This window comes from Octodon degus, unplaced genomic scaffold (assembly GCF_000260255.1).
Source record: "Octodon degus isolate 3935 unplaced genomic scaffold, OctDeg1.0 scaffold00123, whole genome shotgun sequence".
In the NCBI taxonomy this organism is placed as follows: Eukaryota; Metazoa; Chordata; class Mammalia; order Rodentia; family Octodontidae; genus Octodon; species Octodon degus.
This window is the reverse complement of record NW_004524699.1, coordinates 6,037,449-6,048,232: the sequence shown is the minus strand read 5'-3', so window position 1 is coordinate 6,048,232 and position 10,784 is coordinate 6,037,449. Positions and strand designations below refer to the sequence as shown.

The 10,784-nt window shown below is 59.3% G+C and overlaps 2 protein-coding genes across 2 annotated transcripts in view; one reads left to right on the top strand and one right to left on the bottom strand.

Annotated features, from left to right (window-relative positions):
• The window catches only part of Prrx2 (paired related homeobox 2), a 38,352-nt gene extending 34,924 nt beyond the window's left edge, over positions 1-3,428 (top strand). The window contains exons 2-4 of the mRNA XM_023700253.1: positions 1,323-1,515; positions 2,133-2,311; positions 2,974-3,428. Of these exons, the coding sequence (XP_023556021.1) occupies positions 1,323-1,515; positions 2,133-2,311; positions 2,974-3,109 (508 nt within the window). The 3' untranslated portion in view covers positions 3,110-3,428. The remainder of the gene's footprint in view (positions 1-1,322; positions 1,516-2,132; positions 2,312-2,973) is intronic.
• Positions 3,429-8,583: 5,155 nt separating this feature from the next.
• Positions 8,584-10,784, bottom strand: part of Ptges (prostaglandin E synthase) — an 8,243-nt gene continuing 6,042 nt past the window's right edge. Inside the window, exon 3 of the mRNA XM_004640455.2 lies at positions 8,584-8,910. Within this exon, the coding sequence (XP_004640512.1) occupies positions 8,661-8,910 (250 nt within the window). The 3' untranslated portion in view covers positions 8,584-8,660. The remainder of the gene's footprint in view (positions 8,911-10,784) is intronic.

Genomic DNA, 10,784 nt, shown 5'->3' with positions numbered 1-10,784 from the left:
AATGGAGTGTGGGATGAGGGGGGACCCCTTGCTTTAAATCTTTCTGCATTGGTTAAATCTGTTGTCAAACCAAGCGGTGATGCCGCTTTGTAATTAAAATACACATTCCTGGCGAGGTGCTGGGAATTGAACCCTGGCTACCGCCCGGCCTCGCCGATCAGCCCCTGGTTGCCCGCGGGGCTGAGCGCCCCCTGGTGTCCGCACCTGGCCCAGCCCTTGCCCCAAGGCGCAAGCACTCAAATAACTTGATGTCCTTGGAGGGATTCAAAACATTTCCCTTTCGCGGTTGTTTTGATTTGGGGAAGAGGCAGGAGTCGCCTAGTGCCCGGCTCAGGGAGTAAGGCGAGTGAGGACACAGCTCTGGCTTTTTCCAGCTTCCTTTGCATTGGGTGGCGCTCGGCAGCAGCAAGCGTCCTATTTTCGATCACATCTTATAAAGACGTTGAGGCAACAGGACCCCTGAGCTGCCCAGGACGATGGTGCCTGTGGCTGAGTGGAGAGAATGGATGGGGCAACCCACTGTGCCTTCCCCGCCACCACCTTTGTATTTTAGGGAAAGGTCTACAGCGTGTTCAGGGTCTCATTACTAGACCAGACTCGTAGCGATCTGCCTGTTTATAGCCTCCCAAGAGCTGGGATTACAGGCGCGCACCACCACGCCCAGTCTCAACTGCCATCTCAGCAGGCCCGGGGAGGGGGTCGGCAAGGCAGGTCCAGGGATCGAACCCCCAGCCCTTGCACCTGCTTGCAGGAGCTTTAGTCTGCTGAGCTATTTGGCTAGCCCTCACCTTTGTAATATTTAACACCCGCGGACACTGTGCCCGCACCTCATCCTGGGCGGCTTGACTCAACCACGGATCCGGATGCTAAGCTGGCACTGTGTAGAGACCAGGCCAAGGGCCAGGAGCCTTGGTGTTTCGGGTGCCCTCCCTGACCAGGTCCCTTGTGCCTGGAGGAGCCAGTGTTGTTTCTGGGCCTGCTGTGACCCCCGATTTGTTTGCTCAGTGGGCAGGGCCTGGGGTTGTGCTCCTTCATGTCCGCCACCTGTGGGTGGGTGGGTGGATGCTAGGAGTATTGGTGGATGGGTGGGTGGGTATGGGAACAGAAGGATGAACAGGCGGGCCACTGGGGGGCTGGAGACCACATTCGGGGAGATCTGAGGAGGAACGGGGTGGAAGGGCCTCGCCATTTCCCGGACCCTCGCTCTGCAGAGGGAGCCCAGGAAGCCCCCGCGGAAAAGGTGAGCTGAAGGCTGAATCAGGCCCAGAGCCATTGCTAGGGGCTGTGGGCCGTGTGTGCCCCTCGTGCCACTGACCCCCGGTCCCCGCAGGTGAGTGTCCCAGCCCGGGCCGGGGTGGCGCCAAGCGGAAGAAGAAGCAGAGGCGGAACCGCACTACGTTCAACAGCAGCCAGCTGCAGGCGCTGGAGCGCGTGTTCGAGCGCACGCACTACCCGGACGCGTTCGTGCGGGAGGAGCTGGCGCGGCGCGTGAACCTGAGCGAGGCGCGCGTTCAGGTGAGGCCCGGTGGGGTCGGAGGCCTGGGCGGGAGGTTCGCTGCGAGGGGCACGCTGGCCTGGCATACACGGAGAGACCCTGTCTTCAAAGATGAAGTACATCTGAAGCCAGGAAGGAGGGATGAAGGGCAAGCCCAAGGTGGCTGGGCGAGTGTAAGCCCGCGCTTGCACAGCTCTATGCAGGGCGAGCAGAGGTCTGTTATAATCCCGGAAGCTGAGATTGTTCTCTGGTGCTCAGCGCAGTGCTGGTTTTAAGCAAAGAGTGAGAGCATGGGAGAGTCCGGGTGTGGTGGTGCGCGCCTGTAATCCCAGCACTTGGGGGGCAGAAAGCAGGAGGATCACTACGCATGTGGGCTGTGTAGTGAGACCCTGCTCAAAAAAGAAAAAGAGAAAGAAAGAAAAAAAAAAAAGAGTGAGAGAGAGTATGGGAAAGTTGAGGCTCTCTGGGCCTCGGAGCTCTGTAAAGCAGCAGGGCTCACCCCTCCCCCGCGGCCCCTCCTTCCCCAATCCCACAGGGGACAAAGAGGGCCAGGGAGGGAAACAACACCAGGGTGGTGGCCAGGCTTGCACACCCGGGCTCCCGGCTGCACTCAGGCCCGTCCCACCGCCCATCCCAGGTCTGGTTCCAGAACCGCCGTGCAAAGTTCCGCCGCAACGAACGGGCCTTGCTGGCCACGCGCTCGGCCTCGCTGCTCAAGTCCTACAGCCAGGAGGCTGCCGTGGAGCAGCCCGTGGCGCCCCGGCCCACAGCGCTAGGCCCCGACTACCTGTCCTGGTCAGCAGCATCGCCCTACAGGTGAGGGGATGGCCGTGGAGCCCGGGCATAGGACGTCTAGGGTCCAGTGGCTCCACCTGCTGAGAGCTTGGGTGGCACTTTGGTGCCCCGGGGTGAGTGAGTGCACGTGGGTGGGTGTGAGTGTGCATGGGTACACGTCCTCTCTGAGTGCATCTGTGCAATCAAGGGCAGATAAGCATGGGTCTGGGTGTGTGCATGCAGACACCGAGGGGAGGAGCCTCCGCAGGGGGAGTGGGTGTCACTCGAGGGAGGAAGAATCTGTAGGGAGCTCCTTGGTGGGCACAGGAGTCCCCATGCCTGCAGCCAGCCGGGAAACTGAGCCTCAGAGGGCACGGGATTGGCCCGTGTGTCCCATGGTCCGGGTGGGGGAGGATGGAGAGTGCTACACCCCAACTCTGTGTGGGGTCTGGTTTCATGGGTCACCTTGGGGGGGGGAACCTCAGGCCTCATGGTGTCCCTTAGTTGGGGCAGGAGCCACCCAGGGCCCCTGCTGGACAGGAGTGCTCACCTCAACCCTGACCATAGAGGGCTGGGCAGGGACTGCTGCAGAGGGGGCTCCTCCAACCCAGTGCTGCAGCCAGTTGGTCCCCAAGTCCTGGGAGTCAGGAGGGAGGGGACTGACTGTCTACGCCATGCCAATGCCCATGTTTTCTGTCCCTCAGCTCTGTGCCGCCCTATAGCCCTGGGGGCTCGGGCCCTGCCACCCCGGGAGTCAACATGGCCAACAGCATCGCCAGCCTCCGTCTCAAGGCCAAGGAGTTCAGCCTACACCACAACCAGGTGCCCACAGTGAACTGAGCGCTGTTGGCCGGGCTGGGACCCATGGCCACCTGCTCCCATGGCGCTGAGCAGAGGGGGCAGTGCCTGGGACGCGACCTTCTCCTCCCTGCCCCTAGGACAGGCTGGCTGACTGTACTGGCCGCGGCGCCAGCCTGGACTCCTGCACTGAGAGGCTGATGGGACCCTGATGGCTCCTCAGTGCCTGGCCCCCAGGGGCTGCCCCTGTGACCCCAGAGGAGCTGCTGACGGCGAGGCGGGAGCTGGCCGGGACTCCTTCGCTTTGTGTACGAAACCAAAAGGCTCTGTCTTTAAGAAATAAAACCATTTTTTAAAAAGCCCCAAAGGGTCGTGGGAGGTGGGGGTGAGGGCAGGGGTTGGGTCTGGGGGCTGAGCAGAGTGGGGCATCGGCGATGTCCTTGTGGCCTGCAGCGGTCCAGGGGTCCTGAACGGACCCACAGCAGCAGCAGCGGCAGCAGCCCAGGAGCTGGGACCCAACCCTGTCACCCCAGCTCCCGCTGCAGGACAGGCAGAAAGGTGAGGATGGTGAGGCTAGGATGGTGAGGCCGTGAGCAGTGGGGCTGCCAGGCCAGGAGCAAGGCCGGGGGCTCCTGGGGAGATGTCAGGACAGCCAGGCAGGAGCGGACGATGGGAAAACGGGCGCAGGGCGTGTGTGGGGCTGGGCCGTGGTCGCCAATGCTCCGGAGGGCTGCGGCAGAGGATCGCAAGTCCGAGCCCAGCCTGGGCACGGCAGCTGTGGCTTTCTACTCTTCCACCCCAGGGGGCGCTGTGAGACTCGAGGGTTAGTGATGCTGGGCAGAGGGGGCCCCTCGGCGGGGTCCCAGGGAAGGCTGGCTTTGCAAAGGCTGGGCCTGGTTCCCACGCGCCGTTGGCCCTGTGTCTGACCACGAGGACGTCAGTGTCGCTTCCTCCCCAGCACTGGAGAGAAAATAAACTGGCTTAATCGTTCACACATGCGGCTCTGCTGCGCAGCCGTTCCCACGCACCGCAGTGCGGACCTCAGGCCTGCTGTGTGGGCGGCTCCCCGGGCGCCTGCCCAGGAGATCGGCTTTCAGGAGACGAAGGTGCCCAAGGCCGGTCCCAGGCTGGGGGTGGGATGGGGCAGGATCCTCCCCTCCTGTCTCTACCTGCTCAGGGGAAAGAGAGAGAAACAGGAAGAGACAATTGAAAAAACCCAAATCAGAGAAGCGGAGACCAAGTTTCTGGTTTTGAGCCAGTTGTGGTGGCCTGTGCCTGTCACCTCAGCATCTGGGAAGCTGAGGCAGGAAGGCCTCAAATTTGAAGCCAGCCTAGACTACGTGAAAAGACCCAGGGCTGGGGAGATAGCTTGGGGTGGTCTAAGCAGCTGCCTGGCAAGCACAAGGACCTGGGTTAGATCCCAGATAGCACTGCGGCTCGGTGTGAACCACAGAACCGGCGGTGCAACATGCCTGTAATCCCAGTGCTGGGGAGGCTGAGACTGGAGGATCACTATGAGCCTGAGCTACAGAGCAAAACCCTGTGCACACAAGAAAGGAAAGAAGAAAGAAAGAAAGAAAAAGAAAAGCAAAGCAGGCCCCTGCTCTAAATGGCAGTCAAAAGCTGCTCTTGGCAAGTCTACCTAACCTGGCGTCTCCGTACCCATGACTCCCCTAAGGAACCCCCACGCCTGACCCTGAGCCACAGGGGCTGGCATTCCCACCTGGTGGCACAGGGACAGGCCAATTATCCAGAAACACAGTCTTGCTTGCCTCTCTGCCCTTCCTAAAGCCTCCCTGTCTCACACGAAATAAAATGTTTTTAAAATATAATTTGGCATTATAATTTCATATTTAGAAGATAGAACAAAGCTCCTATTATTTTGCTTGTTCCTGGTGGTTATTTTGTTTGTTTCTTTGTTCCTGAGCCAGGGTCTCACTATGTAGCTCAGGCTGGCCTTGAATTCTCGGTGATCCTCCTGCCTCAGCTTCCCTAGTGCTGGGATGACAGGTGTGTGACCCCACATCCGGCCTCCTGATTATTTTCCCAATTCAAACTTTGAAGAGTGATACTGGAGCCAGGCGCGGTGGCGCACACCTGGAATCCCACCACTTGGGAGGTTGAGACAGGAGGATAGCTGTAAGTTTGAGACCAGCCCGGGAGCTACAAAAGTGAACACAAGGCCAGCCTGAACTACATAGCAAGACCTTGTGTCAAAAAACCCCACAAAAACAAAATAAAAAAAAAACAAAAAGAGAGGCCGGGGAGATAGCTCAGTGGAATAAGTGCTTCCCTGGCAAGCACAAGGGCCTGAGTTCAATCCCTGGTTCCACCAAAAAAAAAGAAAGTGACGCTGGTCAGGCTCTACAGATGCCCAAGAAGTTCCTGTCATCCGCATGAGCACGGCAGGAGCTTGAGGAAAACAGAAATAACGTCAGAAAGGAGCTGGGCCTACCTAGCGGTGGGGCAGGCGGGCCTCCTCCTTCCTCTCGCTGATGTAGACGGAATATGCAATTGTACTACAGATGTATTTAATATGTATAAGAAAAACCCGGGCCAGAGATCCCACCCAAGGATTGGGGTCGTGGGTGGTCTTCCTTCCTCATATATACACTTGTGTGTAAAATTCTAACGGGGTATAAAAATTGATAAAACTCTTTTTAAAATCCTGCTCAAATTGGAACCATGCTTCCTAAGGACACTGCATGTACTATAAGCCTTAAATATAGACACACCACATCTGAGTGTGCACCTGCAAACCCAGCAGTCTGGGAGGCTGAGGCAGGAGGATCACAAGCTCAAGCCCAGCTTGAGTGATTCGGCAACACCCTGTCTCCAAGTATAAAAGGGCTGGTGCTGTGAACCCCTGGTCGCATCCCCAGTACTGAACTTGTGGGGTAGGGGTTGGGGGAGCTGTGCCTTTCCAGTCAGGCGTTCTACTTTACAGAAATGGAAATTACCAGAAAGAAGCAGATGGGCCTGGGGATTGGGGGGCACAGACACCCATGTGCAATGATGTGACCTGGGAAGTCCCCGCAACAAGAGCCAGCTAACAGGGAGGGCAGACAGGATGGTGGGTGCCAGGCAATGTGGAAATCGTGCTGCCACCGTAGGCCAAAGTGGAAAGGGAGAATCCCAAGCCAAGCCGAGAGGGAAGAGTGAGGCTGGGCACCTCGGAGCACCCATGTCACCTGTGTCTGTGGCACACGTACCCCATTGCATGATGGGTGTTGATACTGGATTAAGTAACCAAGCCACAGCAAAACCTCAGGCCTTACTGGCGCATGCCTGTCATCTCAGCTGTGAGGCTGAATAGGAGGACCGCTGTGAGTTCAAGACCAGTTTGGGCTACACAGTGAGACCCTATCTCAAAGAAACAAAATAATAAGATTTGGGACAGAGCCATCATTCTGGTTCTGATCCAGGGAGCTGCCTGGCTCCTGCCAGCACTAAAACAAAGCCTCTTTGTGTCACCCAAGGCCCAGCCGGCTGGGAAGGGTGACACAGGTGGGGACTGGCTTAAGTGTAGGCCTTGGGGAGGGAATGAGGGGTTCTGTGACCTCAGACCCAGGCGACACTGGTTGGCAGAGACCCCTGGGTCTGCAGGAACCCAGCTCACCCTGGAGCACCCCAGGTCCCCAACACCAGCCCCCTACCACTCAGGCTTGGTGTCCTGTGACCCTACCAGACTCAGCCCTCTACACAGCAGCCCAGGCCTAAGCCCTTCCAGTGCCCACCAGAGGGCCAGGAGCTGGGGGAACATGTGGGGTGTAGGGCCAGGGAGCAGGTGGGAAGGGAAAGCTGGGGGTTGGTGCTGGGAAGGCCCCGCCTTTGGGGCTCAGGACTCATGGGGCACTCACCAACCTCGAGACACCGGTGCTGCCACGCACTCCATACCAGCCGGATGATGCCCCTGGACCCTTGGGGCAGACACGGACCCTTGGCCGCAACCCCTGCCTCACCAGAACCCCTGGAGGAGGCATCACGAGGGCCGCCTGGCATCATGTCACCACCAGGGGGCAGCGTTTCCTGCACAGGCTCCCAGGCTCCAGCTGCTGGGTGCAAGAAGCTTTTCATCTGGGACAGGCCTGGGCACCAGGGCCCCGGGCAAGCTGGGTGAGCACTCTCCCAGGCAGAGCCTCACCTGGGCCTTTTGTTGTCCTCAGTGCTCCCGATGACCCCAGGCCTTCGCCTTAAACTACATCCTGACCCTTCAGAGTTGGGCTCTTGCTAAACGCCCCAGGCTTGCACTTGCTGCGCTCTTGCCTCCGCCTCCAGAGCAGCTGGACTTCCAGGTGTCAGCACACCTGGCCCAACAGGCCCTCGCAGGGAGGCCTGGGTTTCCTGACAAGCACCCCTCGGCCCTGTGGTCCCCCATGAGGCAGGTCCCATTTGACAGGGCCTTCAGGTGGTCAGCAAGCAACTGTATGCTCGTGGGTCTGAAACTGGGGTCAAAGCCCCACAATCCTGGGTGCAAGCAACCCACCCTTCAGAGGACCCACTCCCTGGTGCTTCCATGGCCTCAGTGTAAAAGCAGAGCTGGTGCCTGGCATGGTGGCACATACCTGTCATTCCAACCCTCAGGAGGCTGAGACAGGAGGATTGCCTCAAGGTCAAGGCCAGCCAGAGGCAGTCCTGGGTCACCAAGCCAAACAGTACTTTCCCGGCCCTGGCAGGAGGCAGGTCCTAGGCTGCAGCTGGTTGCTGTGACACTTGGAACCCAGGTAGGGACTGTGTCTTGCTGCTTAGAGGCTAGGCATCCTGGCACAAATATGGGGACATGGGGCAGGGGTGACACCAGCAGCAGCACAGGAGGCTGCCGGGCCACACAGGTCACTCTGCTGCTGCCCGATGTTTGTCTCAAGCCAAGAACGTGCGGTGCGTGCAGGGTGCGCAGCTCCCAGCAGGCCAGTGCTTGGTGACTCAACACCCACTGTCCCCACCTGTAGCCTGGAGCTTGGGGAGGACTCCACCCACCCCAACCCAGCCCAAGGGGGAGAGCCTGAAGAAGAGGGGAGAAAGGGCTGAGAAGCAGCTTGGGACAGGGACTTGGTCACCTCCAGAGATACCACACTCTCCTAAGGTAGCCAGGGCACCTTCAGCCCAGGGTGGCCTGGGGGCCAGGCCCACGGGGGTCTGCACAGGGCCTGGGATGCTAGTTGGGGTTGGCATACTACAGAGAAACTCTCCTGCCTCTCTGGACTTGTGGAGAGGGAAAGAGAAATGTGATTTTTTTTTTTTTTCCAGAACTAGGAACTGAACTCAGGCCAGTGCTTATTCTACTGAGCTAGCTCCCAGGCCGAGAAATGTGATTTTAAGGCTGTATTGTTTCTGTTGAAAGTTTTTATCTTTTCTTTGATACAGTTTCACTATGTAGCCCTTGCTGGACTCAAACTCATGGTGATCCTCCTGCCTCAGCTTCCCCAGTGCTGGGATTTGGCTTTCTGTCCATCTTGACATTGGACCATTTCATCCAGGAATCCAACACAGACACACACAGACACACAGACACACACACACACAGTCTGCTGGGCCCAGAGTGCGCCAGGGAGCCAGGACTGCCTGCCTCAGCCTGCAGTGTGGTGGTGGCGGGTCACAGGTGGCGGGCCGCTTCCCACAGGATCTGCAGGGCCATGGAGGCGCAGGGCAGCTGGGCCACGATGTAGGCCAGGGAGCGCGTGGGTGCCCGCAGCTTGCCCAAGTAGGCCACGGTGTGCAGCAGGCGGCCGGCGAGCACGAGCAGGAAGTGCGCCCAGGCCGCGGTGGGTGCGGGGCCCAGGAAGCAGTAGACCAGGCCCAGGAAGAGGAACGGGTAGATGGTCTCCATGTCGTTCCGGTGGGCTCTGTGGAGATGAAGAACAGCTGGTCAGGTGGGCGGCCTCCCCCAGTCCCCTGTCCCTGCGCTTGCACAGCCTGATGGTGGAGCTGGGGTTGGAAGGGTCTCAGAGTCCCTCCCATCCCCAGGCAGGCTGTCTGGACACCACCCTCCTCAGCTTCCTTCTTTGCCCCAAATCCAAGCGCCATATTTGCAGGATAAAACTTAATCCAAGCTCTGGGTAGGCTGAGCAGGAGGACTGCTGAGTTCCAGGCCAGCCTGGACTGTCTGCCTACGTTGCCCCAGCTCGTGGGGTCTGGCCAAGCCTCCTCCTCTGCTGTGGCTGGTTGAGGGGGTGTCTGAAGCCATCAGTGTGCGCTGGGGGCTGTGTAGAGCCCAGCCGGGATAAATGTAAATAAATGAGCCAGAGGGCAGATCCACACGGCTGCAGGACTTGGCGTGGCTTCCATGACCCCTGCTGACAGCCTCAGGGAGAAGCTGGTCCCAGACACAGCCTGAGTGGCTGCCTGACGCCATCACAGCAGCGCTGTCCCACCAGGTGCTGGATAAACAGGAACAGTGTGGGCCTGGAGCTCCCAGCAGTCCAGGACTTTGGGGATCAAGGAGGGGAGGTTCCCAAGGGGGGGGGCGTGGAGAGCGCGCCAGGGCCAGATAAGCTGAGGGGTGGGCCAGAGAGAGGGAAAGAGGGTGGGCAGGGCAGCGGCCTGGAGCACTGGGCGCCTCTGTGCAGTGACCAAGTGGGGTGCTCGGGAAGCAGAGGGCTGTGTCCAGCCTGCGGGGAGACAAGCCGGCGGGCATCGGGAGAGCTCCGGGATTGGAGCTCCCAGTGCAGAGGCCCCAGGGCAGGAACACAGGTGCGCGCTAGAATGTGGGGCACTAAGGGAACAGGGGTCCACCCTGCGTGCGCAGACCCACAGCTCTCTCAGCGGTAGCGGTTGGCACCTCGGTCTCAGAGACCAGCACCAGTCTGCCTTCTCCCTCTGCCTGAAGGTTTGTTCTGATTTTGAGATAGGGTCATACTTTGTAGCTCAGGCTGGCCTGGAACTTGCAATGATCCTCCTGCCTCAGCCTCCTGAATGCTGGGATGACGAGTGTGCGCCCCACCGCGCCCGATCTGGTAAGCTCATATTTTAAGCCAGGTATGGTGGCACATGCCAGCTCTTGGGAAGCAGTCATCCCAGCTCTCGGCAGGCCGATCGTTGCAAGTTCCAGGCCAGCCTGGCCTACACAGTGAGCACAAGGCCAGCCTGAACTGCATAGCAAGACATTGTCTCAAAAAGCCAAAAAAAGAAAAACAAAAAAAGCTTACGTTGTTTTTAGAGCAAGCTCATGTTTAGACAGCTGCGGAGGTCAGGTGGCGCACACACCTGGCCAAAGACAGAGGAGGAGCAGCAGGCTGCAGGGTGCAGGAGGGAGGGAGGGAGAGAAGGAGGGAGGCGGGCTGCGCAAACCTGAGGGGGCACTGAGCTTCCTGGCCCTGCTGCTGGGGGACGACTCAGGTGTCACCTAAGGCCACTCTGCATGGCAAGAGGTGGCCTGGCCTCCTCTTCCTTCCCCTGAGCCACCATGGCGCCAGAGCCACAGCGTGTCTCAGGGACACTCACCTCCCTCCGTGCAGGCTGTGGCCTGAGACAAGCAGGGAGTCACATCCGACACTCAGCACAATGTCATCCCATAATAACCCCCAGTTAAGGTAAAAGCCACCCAAAGCGTCGCCACGAGACAAGACTTGTGTGCCTGCCTGCGGCTCAGTGCCTGCCCCACCCCCACAGCAGGTTTCGACACAGCTGCATCTTCCTGTAGCAGGTGACAGCGATGAGGAAAGGGGGACCCACAAGGAGGCCTTTTGCCTGGCACTTAGGGCTGACACAGCAGGCGGCA